The sequence below is a fragment of the Sphaeramia orbicularis genome, chromosome 10 (genome assembly GCF_902148855.1).
Source record: "Sphaeramia orbicularis chromosome 10, fSphaOr1.1, whole genome shotgun sequence".
Taxonomy (NCBI): Eukaryota; Metazoa; Chordata; class Actinopteri; order Kurtiformes; family Apogonidae; genus Sphaeramia; species Sphaeramia orbicularis.
In genome coordinates, this window is record NC_043966.1 from 6,590,359 (window position 1) to 6,605,895 (window position 15,537).

At 35.8% G+C, this 15,537-nt stretch overlaps 1 protein-coding gene across 1 annotated transcript in view; it reads right to left on the minus strand.

The window, feature by feature from the left end:
- The window catches only part of slit3 (slit homolog 3 (Drosophila)), a 742,110-nt gene that overhangs the window by 29,582 nt on the left and 696,991 nt on the right, over positions 1 to 15,537 (minus strand). Inside the window, exon 33 of the mRNA XM_030145427.1 lies at positions 13,718 to 13,848. Within this exon, the coding sequence (XP_030001287.1) occupies positions 13,718 to 13,848 (131 nt within the window). The remainder of the gene's footprint in view (positions 1 to 13,717; positions 13,849 to 15,537) is intronic.

Sequence of the window (15,537 nt, forward strand, 5' to 3'; positions counted from 1 at the left end):
GGAGGAGGAGGAGGAGAAGGAGGAGGAGGAGGAGGAGGAAGAGAATAGTAAGAAGAGAAGAAGTCAAAGTAGAATTAGAAGGAGGAGGAAGAGTATACTAAGAAGAAAGAGAAGAAGGAGAAGTCAAAGTAGAATTAGGAGGAAGACGAGGAGGAGGAGGAGGAGGAAGAGGAGGAGAATAGAAAAAAGAAAGGGGAAAAGAAGGAGAAGTCAAAGAAGAATAAGAAGGGGAAGAAGAAGAGGAGGAGGAGGAAGAGAATAGTAAGAAGAGAAGAAGTCAAAGTAGAATTAGATGGAGGAGGAGGAAGAGGAGGAGGAGGAGGAAGAGTATACTAAGAAGAAAGAGAAGGAGAAGTCAAAGTAGAATTAGGAGGAAGATGAGGAGGAGGAAGAGGAGGAGAATAGTAAGAAGAAAGAGGGAAAAGAAGAAGTCAAAGAAGAATAAGAAGGGGAAGAAGAGGAGGAGGAGGAAGAGAAGAGTAAGAAGAAAGAGAAGGCAAAGTAGAATTAGAAGGAGGAGGAAGAAGAGGAGGAGGAGGAGGAGGAGGAGGAGAACTCTCTATTACCAGTGAAAACTGGCACATATAAACTAAAATAGCTCTGGACAGATTTGACATAAATAACTGAAACTACTGAATACACACTAATGACTGATAATGACAGCCCCCTCCACACACTTCATTAACACAGAACCAGTCAAACCTGAAATAGTGAAAAATGATGTGGAACTAGTGAGGAATCAGGACATTTCTGGACCTGGTCCAGCCCAGTCTGCAGGTCCCTTGAATTAAGCAAAAAATCTTGAATTAAGCAAAAAAATCTGCCAGGGGAACAAGTGAAAATGATCTGGGTAAGATTTCTTAAAATAAGTGTTTCCAGATCTATTGTCTAAAAATCAGTTCTTATATCTCACTGAAAAGTTCCTCTTTAGGTGATTATGTCTTATTTTAAGTGTGATGAGATATTTGGACTAGAAATGAGAAAAATACACTGGGTAAGCTTTGGATTTTTTGCAGCGTGCAGTAACAGAGGATGGAACTTATCACAGGAGGTTTCAAAATAAAATATCAGATTAAGATTCATTTCCAGTCAAGAATGTAATTGTTTAGACTCAAATCTGTGGTCAATTAATTCATTAATTTAGAGCTTATTCAACTATTTTCAGAGATTTTCCATTAACTTATTTTAACGCCTGATGTGACACGATAACACACTCCATGATTTTACTTCACATTTAGGATCACTGTCTCCCTCGAGACCTCAGTGAAGGTGATAATAGAAATAGTGTCTGATAGGATCTGATGGTCCCTGTTCACGCATGGTGGAAACGCCAAAAAAATGTGCTGAGTTGAGCTTATTTGAGCTGATACTGTCAGTGTCAAAGCAGCATTAGAGGTGGTTACTCTGCAGAGAGCGGCACCTGGATGACTGCAATAAGGTGATTATGCAACACAATACTAGTGACTGGATGAGAATGACTTGATAATACAGGCTGAACATAAATGAGATAAATACAAACATACATCCAATCCAGATGTAGACTAATGTTATGAAGCAAGTTTGGAAGCACTTGGGGTCAGTTTTAAAAATAAATACTTATTGAGATAAAAGAGAAACTTTTTCAGATAACACACATTTTTATATTATTTTACATTACATTTATTTATTAATTTATATCATTATATATACTGAACAACAAAAGAAACGCAAGTATGCTTCGGTATTGGTTTATATGGGAGTTTTATTATGAATATTGGTTTCATATGAGATATTTATATCCAGCTGTGAAATTTACAGTGGGTCTCTCTTGCTGTCCTTGTAGCACTGAGTTGACGGTCACGGAGATGGGCCAAGCGAATATGGCGATCCTGATTACGGGTGGTCACACGTGGTCTTCCGGATCTCGGTCTGTCCCAAGTGGTCCCCGTGTCGCGGAATCGTGTCCTCAGCCTACTGATGGTGGACTCGTGCACTTGCAGATGTCTGGCAACGTTGCGAGCCGTTAAACCAGCATCAAGCATACCAATGGCGCGTTCTCTCAGATTATCGTTAAGGCGAGGCATCGTGGTAATGCAGTAACTTTTGAATCTTACCATTTGTTTTTATAGCCCCCGGATAAACAAAGGGAATTGCCACTCCCATTTGTTGCTCCCACTACCATATCACTCAAAACGTACCGCACCTCCGATACTTTGTACACATGCTCAACACCACTCGTGGTCGTGTTTGCCTGCAAACACACGCTCAGATGGTTACAACTCACTTATTTTAATGTGTATCTCAGTTGACAGCTCAACAGGACAGCTGAACTCTAGCCTAAATTAACGACCAAAACTTGCATTTCTTTTGTTGTTCAGTATATATCTATTTAATTAATATTTTTCAGTTTAAGAGGTTATACAAGGAGAGAATAGAGAACCTTTATAAACATTCAGCTTCTCAATCTGCCCAAATGTTTTCTGGGACGTGTAGCCGACTGTATGTGCTCTTAAAAAAAAAAAACAGATCGATCCATTAGGTTTTTTTTTTTTTTTAGATATTCATATTTTTAAGTTTTAGAAAATAGAACAGTTGTAACAGTCTTGGAAACATGAATATTTTTCCATACATTTGATAAAAATTTCCATACTTTTCCAGACCTGGAAATTTATAAAATCAAATTCCATACTTTCCATACTTGTTTATTTCTTTGTTTGTTTATTGACTTGGAATATTTACAATAAAATCAACAGCAAAAGAGTTATATAAAAAGGAAATAAACCGTTCAAAAAGGAGCGGGATGAAGTTTAATTTATAATCTCCCGTCCCCTTACTCCATCCTTCACCTCCCCTAAATTCCTCTGTCAGATTCCATAAGTAACTCAAAAACCCTCACATATCAGACTAAATTCTGACTATGCACAAAACACAACATTTCTTTCCAGATCAAGGATAGACTGTCCATTTTGCAGCAGCATTTCACATTAAAATAAACTCTGTCCTTTCCATAACAGTAATGGTGCACATATGAAAACAAAAATAAACTCTGTCCATTTCACAACAAAAATACACAGATTAACCCTTTCATGCATAGTGGTCACTACAGTGGACAGCTATTCCACAGCTGTTCTCTTGTATATTCATGGATTTTGTTGTTTTAGTTCCATATCAGCCAACACAGTGGACACTAATGCATCATCCCAAACACTGACATTCATACCATTTTTTGCATATTATCTCCATGAAGTGAGTAATAACAACTACTACTACTACTACTACTACTACTACTACTAATAATAATACATTGTATTTGTATGGCGCTTTTCATGGTACTCAAAGACACTTTACATACAGTGTAACTAGTATTCAGAGTATGTTAAACTATATGAATATGTTAAAAAATGTTTTTATTTCATAGTTTTCACATAGTATATCAGTAAATACATATTGCTTTGTTTCAAAAATGTAACGCGTGGTATCCATCTGAGTCGACATTTTTGCAGCTCCATGAAAAATAAGTTCTTAAAAAAAATTAATCGCATTATTTTTTTCATGCTTAAAGAGGAATAACAACAGGACAAAAACATCTTGATTAAGGTTCTCATAATTCATGCATGAAAGGGTTAAAAATAAATAAATAACTAAAGAAAGAAAGAAAGAAATTTGTGTAGGAACCCTGTAAATTGAAGAAACTGAGTGAATTCGGACTCTGTCTTTTTTTTTTTTTTTTCTTTATCTTCGGACTCTGTCTAATACAGGAACCATCTTGCCCTTGACAAAGTAAATGGTAAGTGTAAGTGGCTGTTTTTTTTTTCCCTGCAGCTACTTGTACTGTAGGATTTATGATGACATAACGCCCTTATCCTTAAATCAAATTTGTTTTGAACCTGCTGCTTATTATATCATGAGGAGCACAAGACCACAGCCCTGCACCTCCTCCTCCTCCTCCTCCTTCCGCTGTGACCTTGTCTTTATCCAGAGTCAGTCCAGTACTTCTTATTCTCTCCATCGCCACATTACTTACTTTTTTACCCTTTCTTTATTTCCTGATTCCATTGTACTAACATCTGTCTTGCCTGTCTGTCTCGTCATTCCCTCCTTTTTCATTTCCACTTTGCATTATCACACCAACTGTCTGATCATTCAAAGTTTTACAGAAGAATTTACACACATACAGTGACTTACAAGGTGGGGAAACAAAATTTACAATATTTTGAGGCAGGGATTGAAAGACAGTGTATGACCAATTAGTTCAGTGAAAGTCATGAGAATTTATTTGCCACAAGAAAATTGACATAATAGAAAATGTTTTTATTCTATGTGTCCTCCTTCTTTCTCAATAACTGCCTTCACACGCTTCCTGAAACTTGCGCAAGTGAGCAAGTTTCATGAGCACTTTTTGAGTTGACTTTGGAAGGTTTGACTTGTCTGTGGGCTTTTTATGTATTTGTTTTATGTATGGAAGTCTGTCTGTAACTATTTAATGTACTGCTGTCCGTCTTGGCCAAGACACTCTTGAAAAAGAGATTCTTAATCTCAATGAGGTTTTCCTGGTTAAATAAAGGTAAAATTAAAAAAAAAAAAAAAAGTTCCTCAAATATTCGGGTGACAACTTCTCCCATTCTTCTTTAATAGTATCTTTAAGAAAGTCGACATTGCTGTGTGATGTTCTATTGGTAGCATGTTCTAAAACGCCCCAAACAGCAGAATCCAGAGGGTTTAGATCTGGGCTAGAAGGCGGCCATAAACATGATTCCCAAAAATTGCTAAAGTTGGATTTGTTGCTGTTGTCAACAAGTGTTTTGGTGTTCTTGTGTAAGATTTTAACTTCAAATCATATTTTACTGCATTTCTAACAGTCTTGTTGTCTACCTCAAGCTCATTTGCCATTTTTCTCATGGATTTGGTTGGATCCTTTAGGATTTTGGATTTGAGAGCTTTAATAAAAGCTTTGGTACGTTTTTTGTTACTTCCTCCACTTCCAGACTTTCTCGTAATAGTTTTGCTCATAGTCGTTCTCTTCTTTCCATTATAAACAGTCTTTATGGACACTCCAACTATTTCTGAAATCTCCTTTGGTGTGACGAGTGCATTCAGCAAATCACACACTCTTTGACATTTGCTTTCCTGATTACTCATATGGGCAAAAGTTTCTGAAAAGGTATGGATAATAGTGTTAGGTATGATTATGACATCAATATATGTTTGGTTTCACAACAATTGACGTAGTGCCTGCTGAGAAAAAACAACTAAATGTTCATTGTAAATTTTGCTTCCCCACCCTGTAGAGTGCAGAAATATGGGGAAATGCAGGAAAAACTGATATAGAAACATTAGTAAAATTACAAAAAAGAGTTATAAGAATAGCATATTTTTAAGCAACTAAGAATTTATTTATTCAACTTAATACCTTAAAATTGCCGGATATTGTATATATTAAAATATTAGAGATGATTTATAAAGTAAAAAATAACATTGTTCCAAATACCATTCAAGAGTTCTTTAAATTAAAAGGAAGTAACTATAATTTAAGAGGTCTTTATGTTTTTGAATGTGCTAAAGTGAGGGCAAATGTGAAATCCAGATGGATTTGGGTTGTGGATGTGAAATTATGAAACAGATCTGATGATGAATTTAAGTTGTTCACTTCTCTGACAAGTTTAAAAAACATCTTAACCTGTTTAACCCTGACCATATTTTCAGGGGAAAAATGCCTAAAAAGACATACCCAAAGTAAATGAAAAATTACTTATAATACTTAAAATAATAAGGTTCATATGGATGTTCTTGGTGTCTATGGACATTTACAGACCTCACAGAATCTATGCCCATTGTCTAAAATATTGTATCTATTACTATGCCTGAGTAAACTGTAACAAACTAAAAGAGAAATTAGAATTTTTGATCCTCGCCTGTTTTTTTTCTGGCTGGATTGACGATGATATGCATAAATTAATTGTTCGTGTCGGAGATTTTTAATAGCATATATTTCACCCCACAAAGATTTAAAATCATGTTTGAACTTTAAAGTTTGCACTAAAATACACTTTTGATGTACTTTTATTAACATTAGGGTCTAAACTTTGAGCAAAAGTCGAAAAAAACATCCATTGTCCTGATTTATTATATTTTTAAAGTATATGAATATTAATATAATTTTTTTGGCCCACGGGCGGGCTGATAGGGCTAAAGGGGTTTTTAACTCTTTCAGTGCCATGGGCCGATTAAATCGGCTTTACGAATACAACCTTTAAAGTGCCACGGGCCGATCAGATCGGCTTTGGAGAACACGCCATATTGGTGTACAAACAAACCATCCACCCCCATTTCTTTCTCACATTTCGATGGCGTTCTTTCAAATCTTCTTGCAAATTACGATCAATAATGAATCGGCTGCGTCCGGTGCGTTCTGAATCTAAGTAGCAATCGGTCGGATGTTACAGAGCGGTTTTTGACCAAGGAAGAGCTCGCGTTTCGTTTTCTGCTTGGGAAATTTTATGAATGAATTTATGAATGAAATCATATGCAAATTAGATGGCCATTTTGTAGTAATATCGTAAACACAGCGATCTGTCAAAACAGTCCCATCTGCTAGAAAATGAGTTCTGATGACTATTCAGACTTCGATTATAAAAACGACGCGAAATACTGAAAAACGGCCAAATTCTGTGGCACTTTTAAGGCTTATTAGCCCCATAACTGTCTGGCACCGAAAGAGTTAAGTATAAGATCATTCAGGAATATAAAGTGGAGATGGTAGATGTGTTTTTGTTGTTATTGATTCTTTTGTAATAATGTGACTCTTCGATGATGTGTGCATTTAATTGAATGTGAGCGGTGTGTCAGGTGTAAAGAATACGCAAAAAAATAAGTTTTTGCTTCTGGCCTATTTCTTTTTTTTGTTTTTTGGTGTTTATTGTGATTGTTGTACTGTGTGCGGTGATTAATGTACAAACCAAAAATAAATTTAGTCATTCATTCATTCAATGTAGAATAATGGAAGGTGGAAAAAATGAGCATTTTTGCTAGTTTTCAACTCGAATTCATAAATGTTCATAACTTGTCGGTATACCGGGTTATTAAAAGAGAATGAACCGATTTTTATGACGCACTGCTTCAGTTCTCAAGCATCGTCATGGAATGAGTCAGTGACCATTTGAAAGAGGAGTTTTCTAAGTTTATGTTCCACCGCTACCCACTAACCTCGATGACCCTTCACTCATTCATTCATTCATTCACTTTACTGGCTGTAGATGCAGATTATAATGCAACGCCAACATTAAAGACAGACAGAGGTGTCCAGTTGTGGTGATGGTTGATTATACATGTTAATGTGGTGATTAATCAGTGTTGTGTATGGATGGATGAGTTATATGTGACATTTGCTCTGAATTGGTGCCGGAGACTGAATTTCCCTGAGGAGACGTACATGGTATTGAATGTGGGATCATATGTACCTCAGCCCTTTGTTTCTGCTGCAGACGGTATAGACAGAAAAGCAGTCTGAATCAATAGGAGCCGGTTGGTACCAGACACAGACGTCCTCCTCTGCCTCATTGACCACTTTCACATGGAGGACTTGGCCTTTCTTTCTTTGTTTTTTTCTTACTTACACGTCATATGTTGTGGATGTGTGTTATTTCCTAATGCTCACTCCAGCTGTACTACACTACACATTGAAATGTTGCATTTTAGCTTTGGTTTGGCGTTGAGATTTTATCAAGTTGGGACAAAATAGTCATGGAAAAAATTATTAGATCATCAAAAGTCATCAAAAACAATGGTTATGCAATCCAGTACTAACTCCTGTGTGTATCATGTGACTAAAACAGACAGAAAAAAACACATGGAATGCCTAAAAGCACTGTTTTTGTCAGTACAATGCCGTAGAAACTGATGTAAGAACTGAAGTGATTTTGGTTATTATCAAGAAAACATGGAAAATGGATAGATATCAGCTCTGAAATTAAACTACTATGAGCTATTTTTGTTGATATCATTATATTTGTCCAAACAAATGTACCTTTAGTTGTACCAGGCATTAAAATGAACAAGAAATTGAAGAAAACAAGGGTGGTCGAATAATTTTTTTCTGCAACTGTATAGCTCTTTGAATGTGTTATTTATGATGTGTATTTTGCAGCACCAGGAGGGTTCAAATTCAAACTTTATGAACTATCAGGGTCCAAATACACAAATAAATGAACCGAAGACTAATAAAAGTGGGTTTAGCTAAATATGAGCCCTTTAAAACAGGTTCAGGCTGCATTCATCTGCAACCGTCAACTCTGCGGTAAGTCCCAGGTGCACCCTGGATGTATCACCGAATCATCATAGACGAACAACCTGTCACTCTCTCACATTCACAGGTGATTTAGACTGATCAATTAACCTATTGACTACCTATTGAGAACCTATATGTGGGTTTAACATGCAAACTCTACACAACTCTGCTGGGATTGAACCCAGGACCTTTGCTGTGAGGTGAAAGTGCTGATCACTGCACCACTGTGCTGCCTGTAGGAGACATTCCAATTCATATACCGACAAGTGATGAACATTAGTGAAACTGGAGTGAAAATGAGGTGAAAATGTTCATTTTACTACCTTACATTTTACCACATTGAATTACTGAATACATTTATTTTGGGTTTGTACATTAATCACTGCACTTAGTACAATAACACTGGGTTCCAAAAAAATGTTTTTTGCAAGTTGTCTAGGTTTTTTCAACTGAATTAGGACCATTTTGCACCGCTAAATCCAAAAATGACATCTGTTTTTCTCAATCAGGTCAGGTTTTTTTGCTAATTTGATTTTGAAAAATTTGATCTTCTCACAAAATTGATTACATTTTTGTGACTTTATCAGTTAATTTTTTATATAGTTCTCACCCAAAACAGGTTTTAAGAGAAAAAAAATCATTTTATAACAGGATGTATTTATTAAGTGTAACAAACTGTAGCAGAATACGTCAGGCTTATTTTTGCAAGATCTTCTAGTCGAAGCCATTTCATTCACCTGTAATATTAAAAAAAACATTAATCATAAATTGGCAAAAGTAAAATCTTCAGAACTCATTTATTGCAAGAAATATGAAAGAATTTTGTATCATATGATGTGAAAATGCCCATAAATGTAAGCAAAAATGTTAAAAAGCCAATATGTAGCATAGTTCAGAAAGTTGACCTGATTGAGCAAAATTAATGTGATTTTTGGATTCAGCACACCAAAATTATCCTAAATCAGCTCAAAAAACTTAAACAATAAATTTGTTGTTGACCAGTGTAATTATAATGAACATAAAAACCCAAAAAGGAGTAGGCTAGAACAGTGGTTCCCAACCTTTTTTGGCTCGTGACCCCATTTTAACATCACACATTTCTGGTGACCCCAAACATTCAAAACAGAGACTTTTTTTTTTGTAAAATTAATTTGGTTTTGATCATGTAATAGTTTGCTATACTATGTTGCAAATAAATGTTAATTTTAGAGGACATTTAGTCTATATAATGCATATTATTCTGGACGGAGGCAGTAAATCCAGGTGTAGATTACTGCACAAAGTGAGAATTTTATTTTCCTTGGTCAGGATATGTACAGTCAGTCCAGCTGTGATTTACAAGGCTGACAATTAATACTGAACAAACAAGAACTCAAACTATGAATTATGAAAGAGCTGCAGCATCTGAAACTGACCACAATGAACATTTGACAGATAAACAGAACCACAGTGTTTCAGTTTCAGCTTCAGTTTGTCTTTTATGTATTGGGATTGTCTCTGTCAACTCGCCATAAATTTTTATTATTATTTTTATCAATTACTAGAAACTTCAGGCGACCCTATTTGAATTCGAGGCGACATGTTCAGCATCAAACATTCACACCATTAAAAAAAATAAAAATAGAAATTAAAAAATCAACAACAACATTAACATATCTGCCATCTCAGTTCAATATTTCTAAATGATTTTAAACTAAAGGTATTTTTTTAAAACTTTGTCAAAGGAGTGAATAACTTAAATTCATCATCAGGTCCATTCCACAGTATCACACCCACAGTTTAAGTCCATCTACACTTCACATTTGTCCTCACTTTAGTCCATTCACAAATATAATTCTATGTCATCATCTTCACAAGTACCTTAATAATGTTGTGTGTTATTTAAATGTATGTTGGATTACCCAAACAGTGACACTAACAGTCAATTTGCTGATACGGTGGTTTACTTTCCACTGCAAAGTTAATGTTTTGTAATGTGCCCCTCCCTCCACAGCAGAGCTTCTATTATTCACTGCTGATTACTGGCAAAGCCCTGGAGCCCAAAAAAAAAAAAAAAGAACTGGGCCAACCCTGCTTTTCACACTGGCCCAGTAATTAGTTCCAAAACTGTAGCACTGAATGTGATGGTTCATAACCTTTATTTGTTAGTTTTATATTTCTGTTGAACTCAAAACATGCATTAACCAGTGAGGGCCGAGTTCATTTACTGTGGTCTGAAATAGAGATGGTACTTTATCATAGCGTTAATCTTTATTTTTTTTTTTTTTTATACTCTTTATTTTAATATTTTGAAACACTTTTATAGTGCATAACAACACTTAATAACAAAAAAAACAAAAAAAAACAAAAAAAACAAAAAAAACAAAAAAAAAAAAAGGGGGGGGGGACAACCCACACAATAAAACAAGGGGGATGTTGTTCCTTATACATTCGACAGTTTTTCCATACTCAATCTGATATCAAGAATTTCTGTCCTTGAATATGATCCATTTCTCCCATCTTCGCTTGAAAGTTCCCATCTTAATCCTCAGTTGAAATGTTAATTTTTCCATGGAGTATATTTCCTCTATAATGTCCAGCCATTGTTGTAGTCGTAGAGGGTCACTTTTTAACCAGTTCCTTGTGATTACCTTTTTACAGGCAAGAGTTAAAATTTTAAATAAGTAAATGTCTTCTCTTTTAATTATGTCATCAGGTATTAGACCAAGGTAGATAGTCTGGGGGTCCATTGGAATTTTATAATTTAAAATATTCTCCATTGTCTGAAAAACATGGTTCCAAAACATTTGCATTTTTACACATGTCCAGAAGATATGCGAGTGATTGGCATTCATGTGTCCACATCCTCTCCAACATTGCTGCTGTTTTCCCAGTTGTTTGCTTTTAATATTTGGTGTAATAAAGAAGCGAATGAGGTTTTTCCAGCCAAATTCTCGCCAACCTTTAGAGCTGGTGGATGTTAGCTGTGTTTTGCACATAGAATGCCACTCACTTTCAGACAGGGTAATATTCAGTTCAGATTCCCATTTCGATTTAACATAATATGAATTCACACCATTACATTTTTGTAGACCCTGATATAATTTAGACACAGTCTTAGTGGGTGTGTGTTTGTAAGCTCCTGTAAAGACCTTGATCAGTTCACTGCCCTCTGATAAGTTACTTTTAATCTCTCTGTCAAAAAAATGTTTTACCTGTAAATATCCATACTGATCCTTATCCTCCAAATTATATTGTTTTTTTATTTTATCAAATGATTTAAAAGTTTTCCCCTCAATGAGTGTACAAATGGCTGTTATTCCCTTTTCTCTCCACCTCAAAAATCTATTATCAGATTTAGCAGGGGTGAATTTATCTGACTGGGAAGGCCATACCAGGAGCTTACTATCATTTTCCAAATTATATTTCTTAACAATCACATTCCATATTCTCAATTGTTCTTTTATGATGTCATTATCTCCCTTATATTCTGTGTGTTCTTTACCCCCTAAACAAGTCTGAGGTTGTGAAATGTCTAAATTTAAATCAATATGTTTCCATTTGGCTTGATACTCAGGGGAACACCAATTTACAATACACCTCATTTGGGCTGCGTAGTAATACTGTTTCAGATTAGGTAAAGCTAGACCTCCTTCTAATTTTCCCAACTGAAGTGTTTTAAGTTTTACCCTTGGTTTTGTCCCAGCCCAAATAAATCTAGATACTAATTTGTCCCACGTCACAAACTGAGAGTCAGGGATTCGGACCGGAAGTGATAAAAAGAGATAGAGTAGTCTAGGCAATAGATTCATTTTCACCACCTCTATCCTTGAACTCAAATCTAGTGTTAATGTTGACCAATTTATTATATCTTTCTGTATTCTATTATTTATTACCTTGTAATTTATCTCATACAGTCTATACAAGTCTTGAGTGATTAGTATCCCCAAGTATTTTATTATTTTTGTATCCCACTTTAATTTATATTTATGCCTGATGGTTTTACTTGGAGTATAATTTATACCCAGTATTTGCGTTTTTAAAACATTCAGTTTGTAACCTGACATTTTCCCAAAATTTTCTAAAACTGTCATAAGTTTAGGAAGTGTTGAGTTCGGGTTTTGAAGGAAGGCGATAACATCGTCCGCAAATAATCCAATTATATGTTCCTCTTTAGCCAAATTTATTCCTTTCAGGTCTTTATGTTGTCTGATTTCTTGAGCTAACGGCTCAATAAACACTGCAAAAAGTGAAGGACTCAGGCAACACCCCTGTCGTGTGCCTCTATAAAGTTTAAAGCTGTCCGTAAGTTGTCCATTAATCTTTATCCTAGCAGATGGGTCACTATAGAGAGCCTGTATACACCTAATGAATTGGTCATTAAAGCCCATTCTTTCCAATACTTTAAAAAGAAAAGGCCAAATAACCCTATCAAACGCCTTTTCTGCATCCAGGCTGACCAATGCTGCGTTTAGATTTTGTTTATTGGCGTATTCAATAATATGGAGGGTTCGTCTGATATTGTCCTGTGTTTGTCTGCCTTTAATAAATCCTGTCTGGTCCTCATTAATTAGGTCTGGTAAGTGAGATTCAAGTCGTTTAGCAATTATAGAAGTGAATATTTTATAGTCTACATTCAATATAGAGATCGGCCGATAAGATTCACATTGTTCTTTATTTTTTCCTTCTTTAATCTTTATTTTTATGTGTAAAATTTCATGATTAACTTTTGGTTTGTTGTTCATTTCTGTTGTTTTATGTTTATATTGTCTTTTCCTGGATTACATTTGCTTATATTCTTTACTGTGAAACGTAAATACAGTTTATTTTTCATTCTTACACCAGCTCATGTAGTGAACGAGGGCTTTGGTCTCTTCGTCGATAGACTCCCCTCTGGGACATGACTGTCTGGTCAGGATTGGGGAGGAATTTTTCTGACTTTATATTTGTTTGCAGAGGGAAGTGCTCAGATATGGATCTGTGTGTGGGATCAGCAGTAAATATGTGAATGGATTTGTGTGGGGAGCTCGTTTTTCTATTACTGAAAAGCACTTAAATCATGCAAAAACATGATTGAAACCGGAGCTCAGTGGTTGGTGTCTGTGTACGTTTATGTACTTTTTATATTTTTCAGCAAATTAAACCACCTCGAGCCATTACTAGAGTTGAATCTAGTCAATCTCTGACAATTGTAAATGAATATGAGATACCTTCTCACAATATTTGAATAATAAAGTAAATAATTTTAAGTGTTTTCTGGATGTTGTTCTATGCAGCATGCCCATATTTTGGCTTCAACACATGATATGTATGTTTTCAATTCGCTTAAACCTCATGTAACTATTGGTTCTGTTAAAAAATATATAATTAAAAGTCAAAGGGTTCAATACACAGTGCATATGAGGAAAATGGAGCAATTAATTTGGTTACGATGGTTCAAGGTTGACTATACTTAAGTGAGCTTGTGTGTTGTACCTGTACACAGTTGTTGGAGGGTAGTTGGCGATATCGTAGATGAGTCGTATGTGTCCCTGGTAAAGCTCCAGAGCCAGAGGGTCATGGTCTTCCTTATAGAGCAAAATACCGTTGTCTTTATCTGTAGCCACCTGGAAGACATAGTAGGAGAAAAATAAGCACATGGGATCATGGCATTTGTTTGTCAGACAGACAGACAAACAAACAACCCCCCCGCCCCGATCATCACCAAAATTTAATCATTTGTTCCTTGTGCCAGTATCAACATTTCCTGAAAATTTTGTCCAAATCCTTCCATAACTTTATGAATTATCTTGCTAACAGACAGACAGACAAACAAACAGACAAACCCCGATGAAAACATAACCTCCGCCGTTCCTTAGCGGAGGTAATAATAACAATGGATTAGATTTCTATAGCACTTTTCAAGACATCCAAAGCGCTTTACATTACACTGGGTTACAAAAAAATGTTTTTTGAAAGTTGTCTAGGTTTTTTCAACTGAATTAGGACCATTTTGCACCGCTAAATCCAAAAATGACATCTGTTTTTCTCAATCAGGTCAGGTTTTTTTTGCTAATTTGATTTTGAAAAATTTGATCTTCTCACAAAATTAATGACATTTTTGTGACTTTATCAGTTGATTTTTTATATAGTTCTCACCCAAAATAGGTTTTAAGAGAAAGAAAATAATTTTCTAACAGGATTCCTGTTAGGTACAATGGTGTATTCACTGCAGATGTAGCAGAATACGTCAGGCTTATTTTTGCAAGATCTTCTAGTCGAAGCCATTTCATTCACCTGTAATATTAAAAAAACACAATCCTAAACTGGCAAAAGTAAAATCTTCAGAACTCGTTTATTGCAAGAAATATGAAAGAATTTTGTATCATATGATGTGAAAATGCCCATAAATGTAAGCAAAAATGTTAAAAAGCCAATATGTAGCATAGTTCAGAAAGTTGACCTGATTGAGCAAAATTAATGTGATTTTTGGATTCAGCACACCAAAGTTATCCTAAATCAGCTTAAAAAACTTCAACAATAAATTTGTTGTTGACCAGTGTTAATGATCCATTACTCATTCGCTCTCACATTCTCCCTCTGGTGGTGGTAAACTATGTTTGTATCCACAGTTGTCCTGTGGAAGACTGACAGAAGTATGGCTGCAGCCACACGGCCCCTCTGACCAACACCAAACATTCATACACCAGTGAGTGACACTGGAGGCAAGGCGGGTGAAGCGTCTTGCCCAAGGACACAACGGTACATGACTAGAGGGGAATTCGAACCGTCAACCTTTCAGTAATTGGACGACCCGCTCTACCTCCTGAGCCATGGCCAGCCTCATTGTTTTTCCTCTTTGCCTCCTGCCTGGTAGCTCCATCTTCATCATCCTTCTACCAATCCATTCACTAACTTCACTTTTCCACAGCGACATGAAGTAATGTCAGGCCATCCTGACATATTAAGTCTTTTGATTTGGACAAAGAGGACAGAACTGCAGAAAGAAGGAGCATCTTTTCCTTTCAACTTCTGGCATTTTCCCCCTTATTTGACTCGTGCAGCTTTAATGTTAACTCCAGTTGCTGCAGGCGTTTGCAGCACTGCAGCCTCTGTTCAGCATATTTTGGGTTCATGCGCGATGTCATACGAGTAAAACCAACTAACCTTAAACTAATGAAGACACAGCAAATCCAGGCTCAAATGCTGATTTAAGCGATAAAACTAAGGGCATTGTGTGGCTACTGTTTATCCTGACATTGTTTATGTTGTACTTTTGAATTAAACTGACTCAAAACGGACTTTTCTAACACACT